The sequence below is a fragment of the Equus asinus genome, chromosome 2, assembly GCF_041296235.1.
Source record: "Equus asinus isolate D_3611 breed Donkey chromosome 2, EquAss-T2T_v2, whole genome shotgun sequence".
Taxonomy (NCBI): domain Eukaryota; kingdom Metazoa; phylum Chordata; class Mammalia; order Perissodactyla; family Equidae; genus Equus; species Equus asinus.
The window spans coordinates 170,872,521-170,894,109 of record NC_091791.1 but is presented as its reverse complement, the minus strand read 5'-3'; the positions used below and the strand labels follow the sequence as shown (position 1 = coordinate 170,894,109).

At 44.6% G+C, this 21,589-nt stretch overlaps 1 protein-coding gene across 2 annotated transcripts; it reads right to left on the bottom strand.

Annotated features, from left to right (window-relative positions):
* Nucleotides 1-945: 945 nt before the first annotated feature.
* Nucleotides 946-4,681, bottom strand: LOC106830409 (granzyme B-like). Of its 2 annotated transcripts, XM_014839978.3 has the most exons (5): nucleotides 4,394-4,681; nucleotides 3,170-3,317; nucleotides 2,529-2,664; nucleotides 2,067-2,324; nucleotides 946-1,421 (listed from the first exon to the last, which is right to left on the bottom strand). In XM_014839978.3, exons 1-5 carry the CDS (start codon nucleotides 4,446-4,448, stop codon nucleotides 1,260-1,262), a joined length of 759 nt encoding a protein of 252 aa, XP_014695464.3. In that variant the 5' UTR covers nucleotides 4,449-4,681; the 3' UTR covers nucleotides 946-1,259. The 2 variants fall into 2 exon arrangements, with proteins under 2 accessions (XP_014695464.3, XP_070360281.1); XM_070504180.1 differs by lacking the exon at nucleotides 2,067-2,324 and having other exon boundaries at nucleotides 4,394-4,561.
* Between the last annotated feature and the right edge of the window lie 16,908 nt (nucleotides 4,682-21,589).

The following is a 21,589-nucleotide window of genomic DNA, read 5'->3' as shown; positions in this document are numbered from 1 at the left end:
GTGAGTAAGAGGGACAGGCTGAAATGTACTCAGGCTACTGAATGACCAAGTGGGAAATGCACCCTGAGCACTTGGGGAGTCACTGGGGTGAATGTGAGGGGTTGAGCTGGCCTTGCCAGGTGAGAGATGGGGCAGGGGTTCTGGAGAGACAGCCTGCCTGCCGTGTCCTCCACGGGTCCCGCCTGTTGCCAGCACAAGCCTGGTTCCTTGTGGCACTCTCTGCCATGTCATGAGCTGGGCTGGCATCTCAGGGGAGAGGCCCTACTGGAACCACACGGAGCTCTGAGTGTCCTAGGCAGGAGGGCTATAAGGAAGGGGCCAACTCAGATCAGGCTTGTGTGGAGGGGACAGGAGTTGGTGGACTCTGAGAACTCTCGGTGGAAAGCAGGGATGGAGAAGAAGGGGCAGCCAGGAGACTGGAGGGCAAGCTGGGCCCCAAGGTCACAGGAGGACAGGGAGGAAACTCAGGCTGGGTGAGAACAAGGAGCTTCTCCAGGGACCCACCCTGACTGTGTGCCCTCTCCCTGGCTGTGGGAGAGAAATATCCTGCTCAGGAAGCCTCTCCCCTCCCCAGTGTGGGTGGCTATGCCATAGGGCTGCAGCCTCAGGCTTGCCTGCTTGGTGTCCGGGACCCATGGTGTCATCCCCCTTCCTGTCTGCCATATAACACAGGGAAGGAGGTAAGAAGTTCACCCTGAGACCCAGGATCAGAGAGGTTCATGTTTTCTCCTGATGGTGCTCAGCTGCAGCCCTGGCAGAAGGGCAGGCCCAGACAAACGTGTGGGTCAGAAGGAGCTGGGTAACAGCTTTTCTTGAGGTTTGGGGGAGGTGGTGGTGGGAGGTGGAAGAGGAGGGAGCAGAAAACAGTATATTTGTGTCCTTGACCTTCTAAGGACAGAGTTAGTGCCTGTGAATGAGGGTCAATGAATAAACAAGAAAACAGCCTTTCCTGCTCAGCTCAGAGACATTTATTTAGTTACTGGTGTCATTCTGGATCAGCTCCAGAGAAGGTGAGCTGGTTCCTACAGTTAGAGGCTTTTCATGGTTTTCTTTTTTTTATTTTCTTTTATAGATTTTAGTTTTTCCTTTTTTTTTCCTCTCCAAAGCTGCCCGGTACATAGTTGTATATTCTTAGTTGTGGATCCTTCTAGTTGCAGCGTGTGGGATGCCGCCTCTGCATGGCCTGTTGAGAAGTGCCATGTCGGCTCCCAGCATGTGAATGGGGAAATCCCTGGGCCACCGCAGTGGAGCAAACGAACTTAGCCACGCCAAAATGGGGCCGGCACCTTCATGATTTTCTTTATCCAGGGCAGAAAACTCGAGACTTTGGTATAGACCCCTGGAGGAATCCCGCCTGATCGTCCATAGGAGACAAGGCCCTGGATCACGTTCTTACACACGAAAGGTCCTCCAGAGTCCCCCTGTAGACAGAGAGTGGCGAGGATTGAGTCCGTGCTTCCCCGGGGCCTGCCCACCTGCATCCCAAGTGCCCTCTTAGTGAAGGCCGGCTGGCCTGGCCTCCATGTGGAACATCAGAGAGCAGGGCAGGTCCCTGTGGGCCCCTCAGCTGCCTAGTCCCGACCCTGGACATTGTCACAGCTTCATTTCATTCAGGGGTGCTTCCCTCTCCTCCCCCAGGTCCCAGATCCTCTCCCATCAGGGCGCTGTAGGACTGTTATTCCGTCTACCCTTTAAGAACATGGAAGCAGGCAGGTGAGGCTGACACTCAGCATGGAGGGTGAGCCATTTAACCAAGATGGGAGCCAGCTCTGAGGAGCCACCTGGTTTGACTGCTGTACACCCAGGGAGCAGTTTTCTAACACCTGTGCCCGTCGTGGGGCAGAGTGTTGCAAATTCATGATGTGGATGGAGCACCATATTTAGATGCATCTCAGGCCCCTGGTAGGCTCCCAGAAGACCTGTGAATCCCCACTCTGGCTGCTCCCCCTTCTCTTCCCAGGAGAAAGATCAGAGTCTAGGGTGTGGAGGAGGCCCCACTCCTTGGGTTTGAAAGTCCCAAAACACCACTCTCCCCAGAGCCAAGCTAGGTAGGTGCCCAGTCTCACCTTATAGGAAGACTTCTCTTCCTTCGGGTCTCCCACGCAAAGCTGAGTGGTACTGTTGTAATTGCATAAGTAGGATTTGCACACCTGGTCCTGCTGCACTGTCAACTCCACCTCCTGCAGAGTGTCAGACCCTCTGCCATTTGGGGTGACTCTCCCCCAGCCTGCCACACTGCACACCTTTCCAGGCCTCACCTGGGCTGTGCCCCAGGGCAGGCTGATGGGCTGCACAGCTGTAGTCAGCTCGGCCTTTCTCTCCAGCTGATGACAGAGGCAAGAAAGTCCAGCTCAGCCACTGGCCTCCTGGGCCTGGACACCGCGATGGGGCTGCACTGACTTCCCTCTCCCCTGAGCCACTGGGACTAGTCAGGTGGCCAGGATGGGAAGGAGGGAAGGGACAGGTCCCAGTGAGAGGGGAAGCCATCTGGACCCAGGACAGCAAGAGCAGCAGGGCGGTTCCCTTACCTTTAGTATCATGATGTCATTGGCGATCTTCTTAGAATTATAATGTGGGTGGGGGATGGCTTCCTTCACAGAGATGACCTGCTGGGTCTTCTCCTGCTTCTTAATGTTGTGGGCACCCAGGGTCACCTTGATTGAGCTATGCAGAAAGCAGGGTGGGGATATGGGGGGCGTGGAGTCAAAGGAGATCCAGCCCAGGAGCCATGAAGGGCTGCTGACAGCTGGGCCAGGGCAGGGCTGCAGGAAGGAGAAATCAAAACAATGGGAGCACTGGGCAGTGGGTGACTCTGAGAGGGGATTCTGGGAGCTTTGTCAGCCCTCAGGCAATATTGTGAAAGGACTCTGAGTTTGCCTTTTGACCCTAGTGCATGGTTCCATCCTCCACAGCTGCGTCATTTGACCAGTGTGGTCTCTCTTCTCAACTGGGCCAGTACCTCTCACCTCTGACCCTTTGACCCCAAAGCTTGCCTGTCCTATTCTCACTCTCCATAACCCAGGCATGCCCTCAGATGGCTCCTCTGATGACCTCTCATGCCCTTGAGCTCCCAGGAGCCAGGGGAGCTACCCCAGGCTGCAGGCCCTCGGCAGAGGACAGGGGTCCCTTTTGGGGTCTGAGGAAGCGTCAGCTGTCTACGGTCCCTCACCTTCCCCAGCAGTGAGCAGCGGTCAGAACAATGTCCGGTCGCACGAGGACACCGCCGCAGTTCTTCCTTTTTTCTTTAATCAGATAACGAACAAATGCCATGTAGGGGCGAGAGTGGGGCTTGACCTCATGTCCCCCGATGATCTCCCCTGAAGGAAAAGTCTTATCTACTTGTGCGCTCCCAGCGAGTTCACAAGGCATGCATCACCTTGAAGGCTCAGGACTGCTGGGCATCTGGGAGCCTGAGATGGCCTGGAGTTGAGAGGGGCTGGGGTGGGGCTTTCCCTCTAGGAAAAGGAAGAGGAGCAGGCTTGGCCTGTGAATGTGTCCTCCACAGATAATTGGAGGTGAGCATCCAATTACGCATCCTAGGGACAGCAAAGTCCTAGAGTCTCCTGAGAATTCCTCTCCTGACTTTGCTTTGTTTCAAGAGCCTGTATAAGGCACTGTTGTCCTGTGATGTCTGAGATGCTGCTGCTTTCCAGTGGCCAGGTCTTAGGTTTAGGGATCTAGATGTTGTCGTAGCCTGTTTCCCATGGCCTGACACATAGTGGGTGCCCAAAAGCTGTTTGTTGGCTGCATGAAGGAATGGCCCCCAAGGGCCTGAAGGAGAGTTTGTAGGGCCAGCGCTTGTGGGATTCAGAAAAGAAGAGAAGTTCAGGTCTGCAAACAACTGCTCCATCCTGGCAAGAAGGGAGCTGCTAAAGGCCTGGGAAGAAAAGCAGAGCTGGAGAAGGGACCGAGGGGCCTTGGGACTGAGCAAGGCACCAGCAGTCCTCTGGGGTCAGTGGTCCCACCAACTCCGGGGTCTGCAGAGCTCTAGACTTCTCTCCTAATCAGATGCTGAGGGAGGCATCTGTGTCATCCCAGACCTGGAAGCCAGGCCCACTCTGCCCTCTGCAGGGGAATTCATTATTTTCTCTTTTCCACTTTCCCTCCCTCTGCCATGCACTTCCAGTTAAGTTCCACTTTGCAGATGGCAAACGTAGGGCCTAGGGAGGGAATAGCACCCACTGGCTGTTCTTGAGAACTGCCTTCTGCCCTGACATTCTTGTTGGTAGCTTATCCAGCGTCATACATGGGATTCTGAGATGGGACGGGAGCTGGGATTCAGAATGTTGCTGGTGGATGGATGGATCAGGGATGTGCAGAAGGGGCAGGAGATCTGAGCCCACTGTCTTTGGGGGGAGGGGTTGGGCATCTGAGGGCGGGGATGGTCACTCACCTGCCTCTGCCCCAGGGGACACTAAAATGGCCAGCAGGAACAGGAGAGTCTGCATCTTTCCAGGAAGGTTGCCCAGGTCAGAGAGGCTGTTGCTTCCTCTTTGCTCTCTTTTAGCCCCGAGGAGAGGAAGGAGGTACAGATGGGCTCAGTGACCTCAAGTCCCCCTGTGGTGTGTGGTGCTTCATCAGAGACGGCTTTCTATGAAACCTTCCCCGCCTGCACTCTTTCTGCCTGATGACATCCTCTGGGTGGTTGTGTGATAATCAAGCAGTGACCACATCAGAACCCACAGTGGATGACTCAGGGCGGAACAATTGTTCCAGCCTAGAGCAGGAACCCAGGGGTACAAAGTGGAGACCGTGTGCTGTGGTATCGACAAGTAGAGGTATTGGAGCCCCAGAAACCTGAGTCCCCAGTGAAGGAACCACCAGTGCCTCATTTCCATGTTGCTAAGTCAATCGGGATGATTTCTTCAGCATATAAGTGTTTGGGCCCTTCTCTGTGCCATGACCAAACATAGTGGAGATGTGTCTCCTTCCCTTAGAGAGCTGTCTGTCTGGTGGAGGAGACAGAAGCATCAGTGAGCAGAGCACAGTATGGGAAGGACCGTAGTAGAGGGATGCACAAGATGAAAGCAAAGCATGGCCACCATCTACCAAATCCATGTAGCAACCCATGCATCAGCACAGCTTCCTTCCTAGGGGATTTTTAACATCTCTTTTTAAGTTACAAATGCTCAGAGTGATAGAGTCCGTCTCTCTTGTCCATGTTTTTAACAAAAGTCCTGCACTTGACCTTTATTGGCCTAAATTAACAAATAGTTATGACCCTAGAAACTGAACCCACTAATTGACTCAATCCTAGGTCAGTTTCCTTTGGGTAGGCTGGAGTCAGTCCCACCCAAACCACATGGACTAAGACTGGGAAAGGGCTGAGTTCCCAGAGGAAGCTCAGACGACTAAATTGCTGATACCGTGTGAAGTGAGAAAGCTTACCAGGCAACCAAAGACCAATAATTATCCTTTCAGGATTCTCTGTTCTCCATCGAGAGAGCCACACTTCTGATGGAGCCGGCCTGGCACATCATAGACTCACATTTGCTCAACAAACTCTGCCGATGATCTCGCTATGATGGAAGTGAAGGACTGTTGTTTCTAAACAGCCCAAGCCCAATCCTGTTCAGAGAACAACTAAGCATTTCTGAGTGTTTAGGGCCTGGTGATTTAAGTTTCCCTCTTTATATTTCCTGTACTTTACAGTTTTTCTATGAGGAATATTCTGTATCAAAATCCATGATTCCAGTGTAAATATTCTCCTTATCAAACCAAGCACATTTATCAAACCTCTGCCTTTTTGCACCTAGCTTACCCAGTAGTAGACATTTTAAAAATAAAATCACTTTTCTGATTATAGTGGTAAGAAATGTTCATTAAGAAAATATGGAAAGTAGAAAGGAACAGTGCCACTCATCTTCCTCTCACCAGCAGACAGCCTGTTACCATGAGCAGTGCATTTTAAATACTTGGGATCATATTATATATACAGTACAGTTTTCTTTTATCCTCATTTAACTCTACAATTTAAGCACGTTCCTCATGCTCTTAAAAATCTCTAGTCAATATCACTATAGTATTTCTTTCCCTGATACTAAAGAATTCAACATGCAAATATTTCCTAACATTGTTGGAAAATTTTAGAAATAATTTAAGCAAAGAGGAAACAATTAAAATTACCTCATTTCCCATCACTCATTGATAGTCATCTTTAATGTCTTGAAGTATGATCTAACATTTTTCTCTTGTGTATATCTGCATTTTACAAAATTCAAAGGGAATTATGCTAAACATGTCTATGAGCCTTTATTAAAACTTGAGATGAAATTCACATAACACACGGTTAACTATTTTAAAGTACAACTCAGTGGCATTTAGTGCATTCACAATATTGTGCAACTACGACCTCTCCCTAGTTTTGAAACTTTTTCATCACCCAGAAGAACAACGAACCATACCCGGTAAGCTGTAGGTCCACAGCACAGTGAGTACCGAATCACTTTCCCTCCTCCCTCTCCCGCCCCCGGCCCCGCCCCCTGGCAGCCTATAATCTCCTTTCTATCTCTATGGATTTACATATTCTGGATACTTCATATACAAGGAATCAAGAAGTATTTTGACCTGTTTTATCTGGGTTCTTCGACTTAGCATAATGATTTTGAGGTTCATCCAAGCTGTGGCATGTATCAATATTCATTCTTTTTATAGATAAATAATATTCCTTTGTATACATATACTACAATTTATCCATTCATCTGTGGGTAGACATTTGGGATTTTCCCACCTTTTGGCTATTATGACTAATGCTGCTATAAATATTTGTGTAGACATTTCTGTGTGGATCATATGTTTTCATTGCTCTTGGATACACACCTAGGAGTGGAATTTCTAGGTCATATGGTAATCCTATGTTTACATTTTGAGGAACCACCAAACTTTTTACCTCAGTGGTTGCACCATTTTACATTCCCACCAGCAATGTATAAGGGTTCTCATTTGTCCACATCTTCTCCAACACTTGTGATTTTTCTCTCTTTCTTTTTTTTTACTTTTATTGATTGATTTATTTATTTATTTACTGCTTTATCTCCCCAAACCACCCCCCCCCCATACATAGTTGTATATCTTAGTTATGGGTCCTTCTAGTTGTGGTATGTGGGACGCCGCCTCAACGTGACCTGTCGAGCAGCACCATGTCCACGCCCAGGATCCGAACCCTGGGCCACTGCAGCGGAGCACGCTAACTTAACCTGTTGGCAACGGGGCTGCCTCCTCTCTTTCTTTTTGATTATAGCCATTCAGGTTGTTATGAAGTGATATGTCATTGTCGTTTTGATTTACGTTTCCTTAATAAATACTGATGTTTGTATCTTTTCCTCTGTTTCCAGGTCATTTATATATCTTGGGAAAATGTCAGTTTAAGTCCTTGCCCATTTCTTAATTGAGTTGTTTGTCTTTTTGTTGTTGAGTTGTAAGAGTTCTTTATATATTCTGGATACTCAACCTTTATGAGATATATGATTTATAAATATTTTCTCTCATTCTGTAGATTGTCTTTCGCTTTCTTGATACTATCTTTAGTACACAGAACATTTTAATTTTTATGAAATCCAATTTATCTATTTTATCTTTTGTTGCTTGTGCTTTTGGTGTCAAATCTAAGAATCCAGTGCCAAATCAGAGGTCATGAAGATTTACTAAGAGTTTTATGCTTTAAGCTCTGATATCTAGGCTGTTGATCCATTTTGAATTAATTATTGTGTATGGAGTTAGGTAGGGATCCAACTACATTCTTTTTATGTAGTTATCAGGTTGTACCAGCGCCATTTATTGAAGATATTATTCTTTCCCTACTGAATGGTCTTGGCACCCTTGTCAAAAATCAATTGGTCAAAGATGTTCCGGTTTGTTTCTGGTTTCTCACTTCTATTCCATCGGTCTATATGTCCATCCTTATGCAGTGCCACACTGTTTCTGATTGCTGTAGCTTTGTAGTAAGTTTTTTTTGTTTGTTTGAGGAAGATTAGCCCTGAACCTTCATCAGCTGTCAATCCTTCTCCTTTTTGCTGAGGAAGACTAGCCCTGAGCTAACATCTGTGCCCATCTTCTGCTACTTATTCATGGGATGGCTACCACATCATGGCTTGACAAGTGGTGTGTAGGTCTGCACCTGTGATCCGAACTGGTGAATCCCAGGTCACAAAAGCAGAGCATGTGAACTTAACCATGCTGACACCGGGTCACCCTCATCTTATAGTAAGTTTTGAAACCAAGAAGTACGAGTCCTCCAACTTTGTTTTTCTTTTTGAATGTTGTTTTGGCTATTTGGGGCCCCTTGCACTTCCATATGAATTTTAGAATTGGCTTTTCCAGGTCAGCAAAAATGGCCACTGGAATTTTGATAGAGATGGCATTGACTCTGTAGATGGCTTTGAAGAGTATTGCCATCTTAACACTATACGTCTTCCAATCCATGAACATGGAATGTATTTCTATTTAATTAGTCCTTCTTCAATTTTTTTCAGCAAAGTTTCATAGTTTTCATGTATGATTTGTTCACCTCCTTGGTTAGATTTAGTCCTAGGTATTTTATTCTTTTAGTGCTGTTGGAAATGGAATTGTTTTCTTAATTTCCTTTTTGGGTTGTTCATTGCTAGTATATAGAAACACAACTGATCTTCTACCCTGCAATTTTTGTAATTAATTTATTAACTCCTATTCAGTTCCACTCCTTTATGTTGTTGATGTCACATATTACATCTTTCTACATGTGTGCCCATAAGTTTTACCATTATTGCTTGATGCATTTATTATTTAATAAGTATTTATTATGCATTTATGTATTTTAAATCATACAGGAAGCAAAAAGGAGAGTTACAAACCCAGAATAGACTAATGCTAGCTTTTATATTTATCTTTGTAGTTCTTTTTATCAGAGATCTTTATTTCTTCATTTGGACTCAAGTTGCCATCTAATGCCCTTGTTTCAGCCTGAAGGACTCCCTTTAGCATTTCTTGTAGGGCAGATCTACTAATGATGAATTCCTTTAGCTTTTGTTTATCTGGGGATATCTGTATTTCCCCATTTATTTGTAGGGCAGTTTTACCAGATATAGAACTCTTGGTTGACGGGCTTTTCTTTCCTTTCAGTACTTTAAATATATCATCCCATTGCCTCCTGGCCTCCATGATTTCTGACGAGAAATGGTCTGTTAATCTTACTGTTAGTCATCTGTCCACGTTAAGTCATTTCTTCTTGCTGCTTTCTAGATTTACTCTTTGTCTTTGGCATTTGACAGTTTGATTGTAGTGTATCTTAGTGTGGATCTCTGAGTTCATCCTCACTGAAATTTGTTGAGGTTCTTAGATATGCATATTCCTATGTTTCACCAGATTTAGGAAGTTTGGGCCATTATTTCTTCAAATATTGTTTTTCTGGTCCTTTCCTTTTTCTCCTTCTGGGACTCCCATAAGGCATCTGTTAGCATTCTTGATAGTTTCCCATGGATCCCTTAGGCTCTGTTCATTTTCTTCACTCTTTTTTCTTTCTGCTCCTCAGTCTGGATTCTTTTCTTTGCCCTGAAAGTTCATTGATTCTTTCTTCTGTCTGGTCAATCTATTGTTGAATCCCTCCAGTGGAATTTTCATTACAGCTATTGTACTTTTAAGCTTCAAAATTATAATTTCTATATATCTATGGATATTATCTACACTTCCATACATTGTTCTTGATTTCCTTGAGTTCCTTTCATAGTTTCCTTTAGTTCTTTGAATGTTTTAAAGACAGTCAATTTACATGTTGTCTTATATAAACAATGTATGGGCTTCTTCAAAATGTTTTCTGTAAATTTATTTTTGTCCCCCTGTGAATGGATCATACTTTTTTTGTTTCTTTGTATTTTCAATTTTCCAATGAAAACTTGGAATTTTGCATATTGTAATGTGGTAGCTCTGGAAATAATGCTGTCCCCCTGCCCCAGGGATTGGTCATATTACTAGTAGTGTGGTACAGTCATCCATTTGTTTAGTGATTTTCCAAATTTTTTACAAGGACTATGTTCCTTGTTTGTGTGGTCACTGCAGTCTCTGTTACCTTACCTCTATCTAGTTGTGTCTAAGAAGACTGATTCTATCTCTGTCAAGACAAGAAGCAGAGAAATATTTCAGAATACAGTTCATGGTTTTAGGTGGTGTTTGAAGTCTAAAGTAACAAGTCAGTCCCTTGATAAGACAAGGCATGACAGGGTCAACAGAGCACAACGCTATGGAACCTTTATTTGCTCTGTGTTTAGGGGGTTGTTGGTCATTCTGCTGACTTAAAGTTAGGAAACTTCAGGGCTTTATGTCCACTCCAGCCCAAGATGACTCTCCTCGGAATTGCTAGAGCTCCCATAATGTCATTGATTATTTCCTTGCTTTATTATATTTGGAAAGCAAATATACTAAGGTTAGAGGAGGACATAAAACCCCTGAGTCTCAGGCCCTGCCCTTTCCCATCATCCTCATTCCTGGCCCTCACCCTTTTTGGGTTGGTTCTTCAAGAGTCAGGCTAGGGCCCTGAACATAGTAACCTTGACATTATAGACTGACTAGACTGAGAATGGAGGGAGTGGGAAATTCAAGGAAAATTTTCTTTAACCTCAATGGATAGTCAAATGGCCAAGGTCATGGAGGAACATCCTCCCAAATCTAGAAGTAGTAATACAAATTTAAGGGAGTGAAATGCTTACTGAGGTGGCAAACATGTGGAAAAGCTATAATACAGGTGCCTTTCTAGGAAGAATCCTACCTGGAAAAAGCGTCAGTGGAGAGACTAAATTTCTTCTCAGATATGACCAAATAGAGAAAAACTAAAAGATGGTGAAAAACATTTGTGACTTGTAATTTTAAAAAGCTGTGTTGAAGTGAAAGTTGATAATAAAATCTATAGAAAATAAGATATGATTCTTCAGTTTGTTGAACAAATGAGACAATATTACCCAATGTCATAATGTCGGCTGATATTTATTGATCACCAACCACAGATCCTCACCTCACCATCTGAGTCACTACCAATATTTCTTCCATTTCACAAATGAGGAAGCTAAGACCCTGAGGAGCTAAGGGACTTGTTCCACATGACTCAGCTCATGAGAATGGAGGGGGACTTGGGATGAGAATGCAGGGATCTGATTCCAAAGTCTGGGATCTTCTCCACACCTCTACAGCTTAACCCTATCATATAGTGTTCGAGGAATCTGGGGGAAATTTAAGCAGGTGCTGAGGAGTAAAAGTTTCTGTCTATATCTTTAATATGTGACTCTAGTTCTCTTAGAGAAGAAAGATTCCTCAGTGTCCACAATACTGTGATGGAAATTCCATCAAATTGTGATGGAAAAGGTCCTTGGGATCACACACTCCCTTTGCTTTTATTCTTCATTCTCCTGATTTTCTTCCCTGACATGTAGGAGAATGTCATGCTTGGCCCATGAGGGGCAATCCTCTTGGGCCTTAGCCTCTTACCAAATCACATCTAGTACTTATTGGACGTGGGCAGGGCCATTCCTTGCAGCAATGACAATGGCACAATGACATGACATTCCTGCACTCATACATGGCATTTGAGTCTGCTGCTATAAACCACTTTCCCTGAGTCTGATCATTCTCTTAAGTCCTGCCTGAAATCAGAACCTACAAGCATAAAGGGCCCTAGCTGATTTCATTTGACCATGAGACTCAGCCATGCTGTTGAGAACAGATTCCTGCCTCAGGTAGGAGTTGTCTCTCCATTCCTATTAGGAAGTTGGGATGATAGTCAATGTCTGGGGTGTTTACAGGGCATCTAAAACAGTTTTCAGGGAAAGACGTGTCAGTGAAGGAGAACCTAGGTTATGAGTGGGAGTGGGGAAGATTGTACTTCCCTTTTGCCTCTGTAGTGGTAAGGATAAGGGAGAGAGGGCAGGATTGGGGAGAGAAAAATGTCTATAAGACAGATATAAATTTATGAGATTAACATAGTTTTGGCAACCACTAGAACAGCCTTTAATTTCTCCTTGTTGCCTACTGTAATCATTGCCCAGCCACCAACAAAGAGCAACATGTGGATGTTGGGTTGGGGATAATTCAGTAAAAGTCTGGTGTGGGTCAATGTCTGGGATGATGTGTAGACAGAGGAATATAGAGGAAGGGGGAGGAGAAGCAAGTTTGGGTCAGAACAGAGTGCCCACGCCCTCCCAACTGGGGGCAGCTGTTGATTGCACTTTTGGGTGGGAGCAGCTTGGAAAGGAGTGATGATCTGGGTTGTAATGTCACTTTTGATGTGACCTTGGATCACAGTCAAGACTATTCTCCCCCAAAACCCCACCTGAGTGTCTTTACCTCCACAGGAATTTTGCTCACTGAGGACGTTTCTTTTCCCCAAAGCATTCGTTCCCACAGAGCCTAAAGGTCACACCTTGCCCTTCTGGAGTGAACGAGTTATTTCTTCTCCCATCTCACTCAGTAGCTGGTGCTGTGTGCTTTCTTACCGTGTCCGTATGGGATGTGGCAAATGGTTTGCTTTGCGGTGGGTAAGGGGTTGCTTCTGAATAATTTACCAGAACTTCTAGTACATGACTGCAAAATTGGTGGGTCTTTCTCTTTCTTTCTGTCTCATAGTTCAGCGTAGATATAATGAAGTGTTATATTTGCAAAATATAACGCAGACCTAAGAATTCTTGTGTCACGTCCTCTCTCTCTCCTCCAGTCTTGAAATGACATCTCCTAGTAGTAGGGCCCCCGCCCCCCACTGCTATTAAACTTCTATTTCTGACCAAGTACTAGGAAGTAGCACTGGAACCACATGTGGACAAAGCAAAAGTTCTGGACCATTCTAGCCATCCCTTCAAAGCCTGCACATGGGAAATCAGACATTGCAGAAACCTTCTGGGCCACTGAGAGCATTTTACCAATGGAACTGCGGCAGGATAATTTACTAAGATACCAAAGACTATTATTCTGCCTGTATTCTCTCTGGCTTTTTTATCAGAACAACCAGTATATGATTGCACAACTCTAAACATATTTAATGATGCCTTGTCTTGGGCTCCTAAGCCTGGAAAATGGAGGATGGATCTGTTACTGGACCACACTTAATTCATCAAGGCATTGAACTCCACCACTGAGGTTTTTAGGAGTCAGTTTTCTGGTCCCCTGGGCATCAAATGCTAAGACTTTGGCTGAGCAGCTATGAGCATCTTAAACACCTACACATAAATACCTACTCTGAGTGACACTCGACAACTCCTTAGTAGACAATGGGGACCAGAATGAGGGGGATTAGCATTGGCTTGTGTCTTTGGCTTGGCCCTTGTCTCCCAGAAATCTCATCTTTCCTGCAGTCTCATGGGGGCAGGGAACTTCGACCTTTTTCTTGACCCCATAGAGGATATAACAGATAAGAGGAGGAAAGCCCTGTCCCAAGAGGGTGCCCACCCTGGGCTCTGCTGAGTGTCCCAAAAGACAGGGTGCCCACTGGTAAACCAACTCCCAGCTGACACATGTAGGGAAAAGATGGGCAGGGGAGTGGTGTGCATCATGCTATCTTCAAATGGGCTGTTATTTGGTAGCTGCTTTTTAACACAAATACAGTTTGGGGGAAATCAGGGAAGAGAGAAGGCCAAGGGCATTACTATGAATCCCCACCTGACTATGTTCCCAGGCATATGTGATTCATATATGTGATCTCACTGAATTCTCCACTCTCTGCATGGGCATTCTCAGGAATCACACTGTAAAATGAAACAGACCCAGCGAGATTAAGTGATGTGCTCAAGGTCACATGGTTATAGAAAGTGTGTACACACACATACACACAGGACGTGTGCCTGCCCAGCTGCAAACTCTCTTTTGTATCACTCTAAGAGGTGGTGGAAGCCACAGCGGGCAGATGTTAGCTCAGCAAAGGAGAGTGTTCTGAGAGTTCGAGTTGTCTTAGAATGGTGCTCAGGTGGCCCAGGAGCTTTCTCTCCAGGAAATTGTTGGGAGAGAGGTTGGAAAACATCTTCGTCAGGGACCAGGGATGTTATCTTGGGCAGAGCCATAAGATCACTTTTAAGACTTGGCAGCTCTGAGCCTTTATCTCTCAGTTGGGAGCAACCTGAGGTGGAGCTTGAGAGCCCTGAGCTCCTGCTCAGTTATATCAATTTCTGGGCCTCATTATCCTCCTCTAACATAAGAGCATCGGGCTACAGCAGAGGCTTTGTAAGCATTGTTAGCCATGGAAATCTCTCCTCAAATGGGTATGTATGTGCCAGGGTAGCTTTTTGAAATCATATGTCCATACCTATACCTGTATCTATACATATGTACATAGACACACATATGCATATTTCATATATGATACACACTCAAATATATGCCTGTCTGTGTGCATATATATTTGTGTGTGCTTGTGTGTATAATCCTGTATTTTTGTTTGTTTTGTCCCCTTCCTTGTCTCTTTCTGAGCATGATCTGGGAACATGTTTGCTTCAGGAGGATTTTCGGCCCTCAAACAAAAGCTGTGTGAAGTCAACTGTTCTCCCCGTGTCGCGGAAGTGGGCAAGATCACTAAGATATTCTGCTACAGAGGTCTTTGTGGTGATAAGATGTGAGAAGGCCTGCCTGCCAGGGTGACGAGAACCCAGAGGGAGATCTTTACCACATGTGAAAATAAGTCTGGTGTGTGTGTGTTTTGGTTGGGGGACGTTCATCTACCACTGTGACTGGACTGAACTTCACAGCCAGATAAGCATCAAGATAAGCCAGCCAGATAAGCATCAAGATAAGGCACCCAGATAAGCATCAAGATCTGGGAGGGGATGGCTGCCCTGCATGCCCAGCTCCACTGACCAGGCCCAGGGAGCCCAGTGTCAACACAGAGGCTCTTATCACACATGTGGCCTCCAAGTTAAGAGCTGGCCAATTTTGAGGGTCACTGTGACCTTGAATGCTAAGCATGGAGCAGTAACCATAGTGGCCTGTGGCTTGGAGGCTGTTCCCCATTTTTCTGGCACTATGTGAGCCTCCCTGATCTGGTGTGATTTAAGGAAGATAAGGAACTGGGGTATGTCCTCCATGTCAGAGTCTGTACTGAACTTTTTACCCATAGGGCACCCTAGATGTAAACCATAAAGAAATCACTGCCCTGGTTGTGTTTTTCCTCCTTGTATCTCTCCTTCATCCAGAGGTGGGGCTGCACTGACCACAGAACTGGGCTCTTCATTTCCAATCCCAAACACTGCTGTTCTAGAGACAAATGTGACAGTGCATGTGAAAACTGGAAATGGTAAGTGAGATGAATGTTGCTATTCTCCAATAAGATGATTTTCATTTGTTTGGATTTCCCCCACAGATTCAGGACAATCTGACCAGCCTGGACAAGGAAGGAGACTTAGGGAAATTCTGATGAAAGTCCTTTGGGCTGTAAGTTTCATGAGGGTAGGACTTGTGTCTGCCATGCCCACTTCTGAGCCTCCAGTTCCTGGCACATAGCGGGTGCTCGATATTCCCTTGTTTGCTGATTGATGGCAATAGTAGTGCTGTTCAGCCCCTCTACAAAGACTCCCTCCCTTACTCGACTGGCAGCTATAGCCCAAGTGGCCTGCAACGTCCTACACAGGTGAACAAGACACAGGCTGAAAGGGGCCGAGGCTGTGAGTGAATGGTCTATGAGTCACTTCTAGGCCCTAGGGGCCATGGGGCTGGATGTGAGGAGTTCATCCAGGAACAGGTGTTGAAAAGCATCAAGCTGGGTCATAACACAGCAAGGGTTTGTGAGGAGGTGGTGGGAGGTGAGAGAGAGGAGGATGCAGAAAACAGGGGAGAAACGTAAGCAGAGGCTAGCCTGCCCACAGCTGGTACCCAGTGACTGTTGTTCAATAAGTAAAGAGAAATCAGTCATTTCCATCTAGTTATTAAGGCCATGGCAGCCTCCATGCAGGGAGGTCTGGACTCTTCCCCAAGAAATTCTCAATAATGGGGCTCTCATTGATCTCTTTCTCCAGGACAGGAAGCTCTGGATCTTGGTGAAGACCTGGAGGGGTTCCATTTTCCATCCAAAGGAGGCAAGGCCCTGGGTGGCATTGTTACACGGGAGGGGCCCCCAGAGCCCCCTTCAGGCAGAGGAAGGGAAGACTGAGCTGGCCTCCATGTGGTCCTGCTCTCCCCATCTTCCTGGGATGGGTGGTCTCTGTTTGGGTCTGCGTGGGAGATCAGAGGCAGTCCTGTGGTCCAGCCCTGGCCTTGAATGCTCCCCCAGCTTGACCCTGGCCTAAGCCCTTCCCACTGAGCTTCTGTGAGGCTGCACCTCTGGAGCTGCTGCCTGGCTTTGGGTGGCTGTGCTCTCACACAGGTGCGAGCCTGAACTTGGCTCTCTGGGAGTAATCCCCAGCTTGGGGCTGCAGAACCTTGGAGGAATGGCCACCATTTTCTTCATGCAAAGGCATAGTTTAACAACAAGTAGCCACATGAGTGGCAGTCCTGAGAGGGTGCCTGTCCATACTTAGTCCTGTCAGTGGGGGCGGCTTTTTCTGAGGCAGCTACCCCTGGGGACATGATTTCCAAATGCAAACTTCCAGATGAGGCGCTGTATTAGTTTCCTATGGCCACCGCAACAAATTCTCACCAACTTAATGGCTTAAAAGGCTGGAAATTTATTCCCTCACAGTTCTGGAGGCCGGAAATCCAACATCAGTTTCCCAGGGAATCTGTTTCTTGCCTCTTCCAGCTTCAGGAAGTGCATTTCTTGGTCCATGGCCTCTTCTTTCATCTTCAAAATATACAAAAATATAATTGAAGGAAATACAAATAAACCAAGATAACAGGAAAAAAATTAGCATTATCTAATATTCACCACCCAGTTACAACCACCAGCAACCATTTGGTGTACATTTTAATAGGCTTTTTACTATGCAAATTTGTATAGTTTGTAAAATAAAAAAGGGATAATGCTATACATAAGATTTTTTCCCCTGTTTTATTGAGATGTAATTGACATATAGCACTGCATATGTTTAAAGTATACAGCACAATGACTTGACTTGCTTATGTTGTGAAATAGTCATCACAATAAGTTTAGTTAACATCCTTCATCCCTCTAACGTGGTTTGTCTTGGTCTCTGCAGTGCAGGGGGTGCTTCAGCCTCAGTTCTCTGTTCTAGGATTTTCTCAGTGGTGTCTTGTTCATGAATAGTTGTTAGTCATTCTTCTCGTGAGGGGGAGCAAATTCGGGAGTGACCTATGTTGCCATATGGGTGACGTTACTCTCCCACACATGAGATTTTGTACCTGATTCTGTTACTTGGTCATCTATGACTGTCAGGAAATACTAGTCATCATTTCAATGGCTGCTTCTATTTTGTCATTTGCATGTGATATATGAACTTACAAGAATTTACTTATTGATGCTCTTTTTGCTTTATTTCAAGGTTGTTCTCATTTTTAAATTTTTTGCTAGTGTATACCATACTGCAATGAAAAACCTTTAAGTACTTGTCTCATTTTCTGAGAATAAGTACATAAACTGGGTTTGCTAGTTCAAAGCATACTTGCATTTTTTTAACTTATTGCACATGTTAGCAAATTGCTATCTAAAAGGATAGTACCAATTTATGTACTCTATATCAAGAAATTTCTATGGCAGTTTCTCCACATATATGCCCAAACAGAATATTGTCCTTTTTTTAAATTGTTGCCAGTCCAATAGGCTAAAGTGTTAACTTGATGCTTTGATAATTTTCTCTTTTGGGAGTGAGAGCATGCAAATAGCCAGTTAAAGTTTTTCGCCTGGTTTTCTACAAGGTTCCTAAAGATCATATTTATGTTTATATCATACTCCATTATGTGGATATACCGTAGCTAATGGTTTCCACTTTGTTATTTAGGTTGTTTCTCATTTTTGACAATTTTAAATAATATTGCGATGAGCATCTTTATGCTCAAAGTTTTTCGTAGAAATGTGTGAAGGTGTGAGTGTGCCCGTGTTTGTGTGTGTGTGTGTTTCACACTGTTTACAGGATAGAGTCCCAGCAGCAGAATTATTGTGTCATATTGTTACCGGCAAAGGGAGGGTCCTCTTCTCAATGCAAGACATGCCCATAGTCAGGAGGCAAAGTGGTGGGAGAGGAAGGATTTCTTTATTGCAGCTTGCTAGCAAGAGGGAAGATGGAGGACTAATGTCCAAAAGAATCATCTTACACAACAAAGACTACAAGCTGGTTATATAGGGGGTTGGTCTCCAGGTGGGGAAGGCAGCTGGTCTCTGGGTGGGGCCGCCATCTGATCTCCAGGTGGGGGCAGACATCTGGTCCCAGTTCCTGACAGTCCTTTGTTTTGTTGGATATGCATTAGAGAATAGAGCCCTCGCATACTCATAGATTTTTCTAAGTGGTACAAGATTCCCCCTAATCCAGAAAAGGGAATTTTTGAAATTCAGGAAGAGGATAGGATCCCAAAGTCAGGAAAGAGTTTGCACACCAGATTGGATTAGCTTTTTGTAGGAATCCTCCTCTGAAGAGAACCAACCTGGGATGAATTTGAAGTTTGCTCGCTGAGGTTAAACGATCCATTCTTTTAGTGACACGAGTCCACTAAAATGTAGTCATTGAACTATTTTCTGTGATTTTGTGTAGTAAAGAGTAACTGGCAAAATGAAGGGCAGTGGCAAGGTGAAATAGTTCTAATTGTCTCCTTCACAAAATAAACTGAATGAAGGATGGTTGAATAAATACAAAAGTAACACCCTGACTTCCATCTTTAGTGATAGCAGGCCAGGTTATTTGGACCAACCCTCTGAAGAAACAAATTTAAGGGAAAAACAGGGGGAATCCAACTTTTGAAAGCATTGACAAACTGACAAGACAGCAGGGGACTGTCAGGTTAAATTTTGGATTTAATTCTCAAACCCAGAAGTTAAGCAGAAGTCGAGACAACTCAAGCTGGTTTTGCCCTGAAGGTATTTGCCATCTAAATAATTGGGCCTTCGGTTTTGGTGATTTCTTGGGGAAAGAGGGATAAAAGTGAAGGCCCTGGGTCCAACCAATATGGAGACTCAAGTAAGAAACTCTCCTCATGTTAATCTGGGGCCCCACAGGCTGCCCTTTAGCCTAACAGTGAGCAGACGCAAATCTACCCTCTACCCTCAGCAGAGAAGATAGCCTTGGTACTGAACAATGCAGGAAAATGGAGAAAAGGGAAAAACAACCAGATTCTGAGAAATTGTGACCAGGGACACCCTTCCTGAAGATTTTCAGACTAGGTTCTCATTGGGTCTCCAGCAGTGGTCTTGATTTCCAGGTGGTTTAGAAGGGAAATGACTCCAGGGGCCAGGCAGAAGCCATTGCAAATCCTCTCTGAAGAAGGTACCTTTATTTCAGGCCTTGGGAAGCCTGCCACCCTCGGCCCCTACCCACCACACATGCAAAATCTTTTGAAAAAGTATCAAACTGCACATAATCAAAATGCCAAAGAATACATGAAAACGTGACCCCGTGAACGAAAGCCAGCAGAAATAACTCTTAGTAGGGACAGATCAGCAACTATGTACTTGAGATTTAGAATTATCTTGCACATATTATAATACAAACTTAAAAATGACTGCAGGAAGCAGGAAAATATGAAGTGTCATTACTGATTGGATAAAGAACTAGATAGAATTTCCAAATATAAAAAACAAAATTGTACTGAAACCAAAGTGAGTTTCCTCCTGGCAAGTGAAATCAGACTCTCCACCAGAAGGAGCTGACTCACACAGTAAGGTGTATTTGCAGCAAATGGGAGACCTTGAGGAATCATTTCCGGAGTCATGGGGTTCCCGAACAAAGGGAAGAAGGGACTTTTATTTTAGTTGGAGAACGGGAGTTTCAAAAGGGAGAGGTGGATGGGGTGGGCCTGCAGGTGCAGCAGTTAAGTTTGCATGTTCTGCTTTGGCCGCCTGGGGTTAGCCGGTTCGGATCCCTGTGTAGACCTACGCACCATTTGTCAAGCCATGCTGTGGCAGGCATCCCATGTATAAAATAGAAGAAGGTGGGCATGGATGTTAGCTCAGGGCCACTCTTCCTCAGCAAAAAGAGGAGGATTGGTGGCAGATGTTAGCTCAGGGCTAATCTTCCTCCAAAAAAAAAAGGGAGAGGAGGGTGTTCACGTGAGCGGGCTAAGATGGGAAACATGCTTCCACATACTGCAGGTTCATAAGGCCTAAGCTCCTCCTGGAGAGATCTTAGCACTTAAAATGAGGCCAAGGTCATAGGCATAGCTCTCCTAGTGAGGCTTGGTCGGGTTCAGAGTGGTTGGTTGCATCTCCTTAACATAACAAAAGGGAAGAAAAATGATTTGGTAAAACAGTCAAATGCTTTCAAACTCCGCCTTGAACTCCTCAGGGTAATTAGCCCTGACAAAATAACAACATTATAAACGAAGTGGGGGGATTTGCTTGCACATTGAGGACACCAGAAAAGAGGATTCTTAAGTGGAAGAAATATCTGAAGAAATTATTAGAGTACAATACAGCAAAAACAAAACTAGCCTAGTAACTAGAAAGTATTAAAGAAAAATGAACATTGTTTCTGTAAAATGATAATCACAATTTCCAATGTGTTAACAAAACAGGGTGGAATTAAAATCCAAAATTTTGGGAGAAGGTAAATGAGATTAAAAGGGCTGTGTTTCCTGCATTTTCAGGGAGAAGGATAAACCTACTGATTAAATTTAGTCTTTGATAAGTTGTGGAGACATCCTGTACTTTTATGTAACCACTAAAATAATATAAGCAATGCATAACTTCCAAAGAGTAGAAGGGAAAAAAGGAAAGGTAAAAAGTAATCCATCCAAGACAAGGTGAGAAAGAAGAGGGAAAAAACCCACAGAATAGTTGGGAGAAACGCAAAACATAAAGTCAGAGCAGACTTAAAAGCAAATGTATCCATAACTACGTCAAATGTAAGCATCCTGAATACGCCAGGTACAATTCAAAGAATCAAGTCAGCTGTGAAAACAAACATAAATGTGTGCTCTGTGCAATAGACAGGTCTAAAAAGCTGAACGTAAGAGAAAGGAAATGGATCTACCATTATTGACAATAACCGTAGAAAGCCATTGTAGGTGTATCAATACCAGACAAAAGTGACTTCAAATCAAAAGTGTCTGTGAAGAGAAATAGGGTCCTTTCACAACGATAAACAGATCAATTCATCAGGAAGACAAAGTGATTTTAAATTTTAAGGCACCTATTATCTGGCCAGAAAGTCTACAAAACGAAAATTTAAAGAACTCCAAGGAGATAAATAAACCTACCATCACCTCAAGAATTAGTATAGCAAGTAGACCATAAAAGAATTCCATAAGGATATGGATGATTTAAAGAAAACAAGGACAAGTGGATCTAATAGCATATTTAGAACATTGTATCCAATATGACAAATAAAAATGGCAAGCAATAGAATATATTGGAGTATACAAGGAAGCCATTTAGTACAAACCTAATTCAGCCTGACTTTGTTTTTTACAAAAGGGCCTGGCTGTGGCTGTTGAGCACCCACTGTATATCTGCTTAGACATTTCCTATGGCCAGAACAAAGGCCCTTGAGATAAAGGTGCAACTTCCCCCCACATTGGCATTTCCTTAGGGATAAGCATCTTTCCTTAGGCT

Coding starts and splice junctions, on each gene's coding strand:
- LOC106830409 (XM_014839978.3), bottom strand. CDS start 4,448: ATGCAGACTCTCCTGTTCCTGCTGGCCATTTTAGTGTCCCCTGGGGCA. Junction 3,318..4,393: donor GTCCCCTGGGGCAGAGGCAG/GTGAGTGACCAT, acceptor CTTTTCCTTCAG/GGGAGATCATCGGGGGACAT. Junction 2,325..2,528: donor ATGACATCATGATACTAAAG/GTAAGGGAACCG, acceptor CTCTGTCATCAG/CTGGAGAGAAAGGCCGAGCT.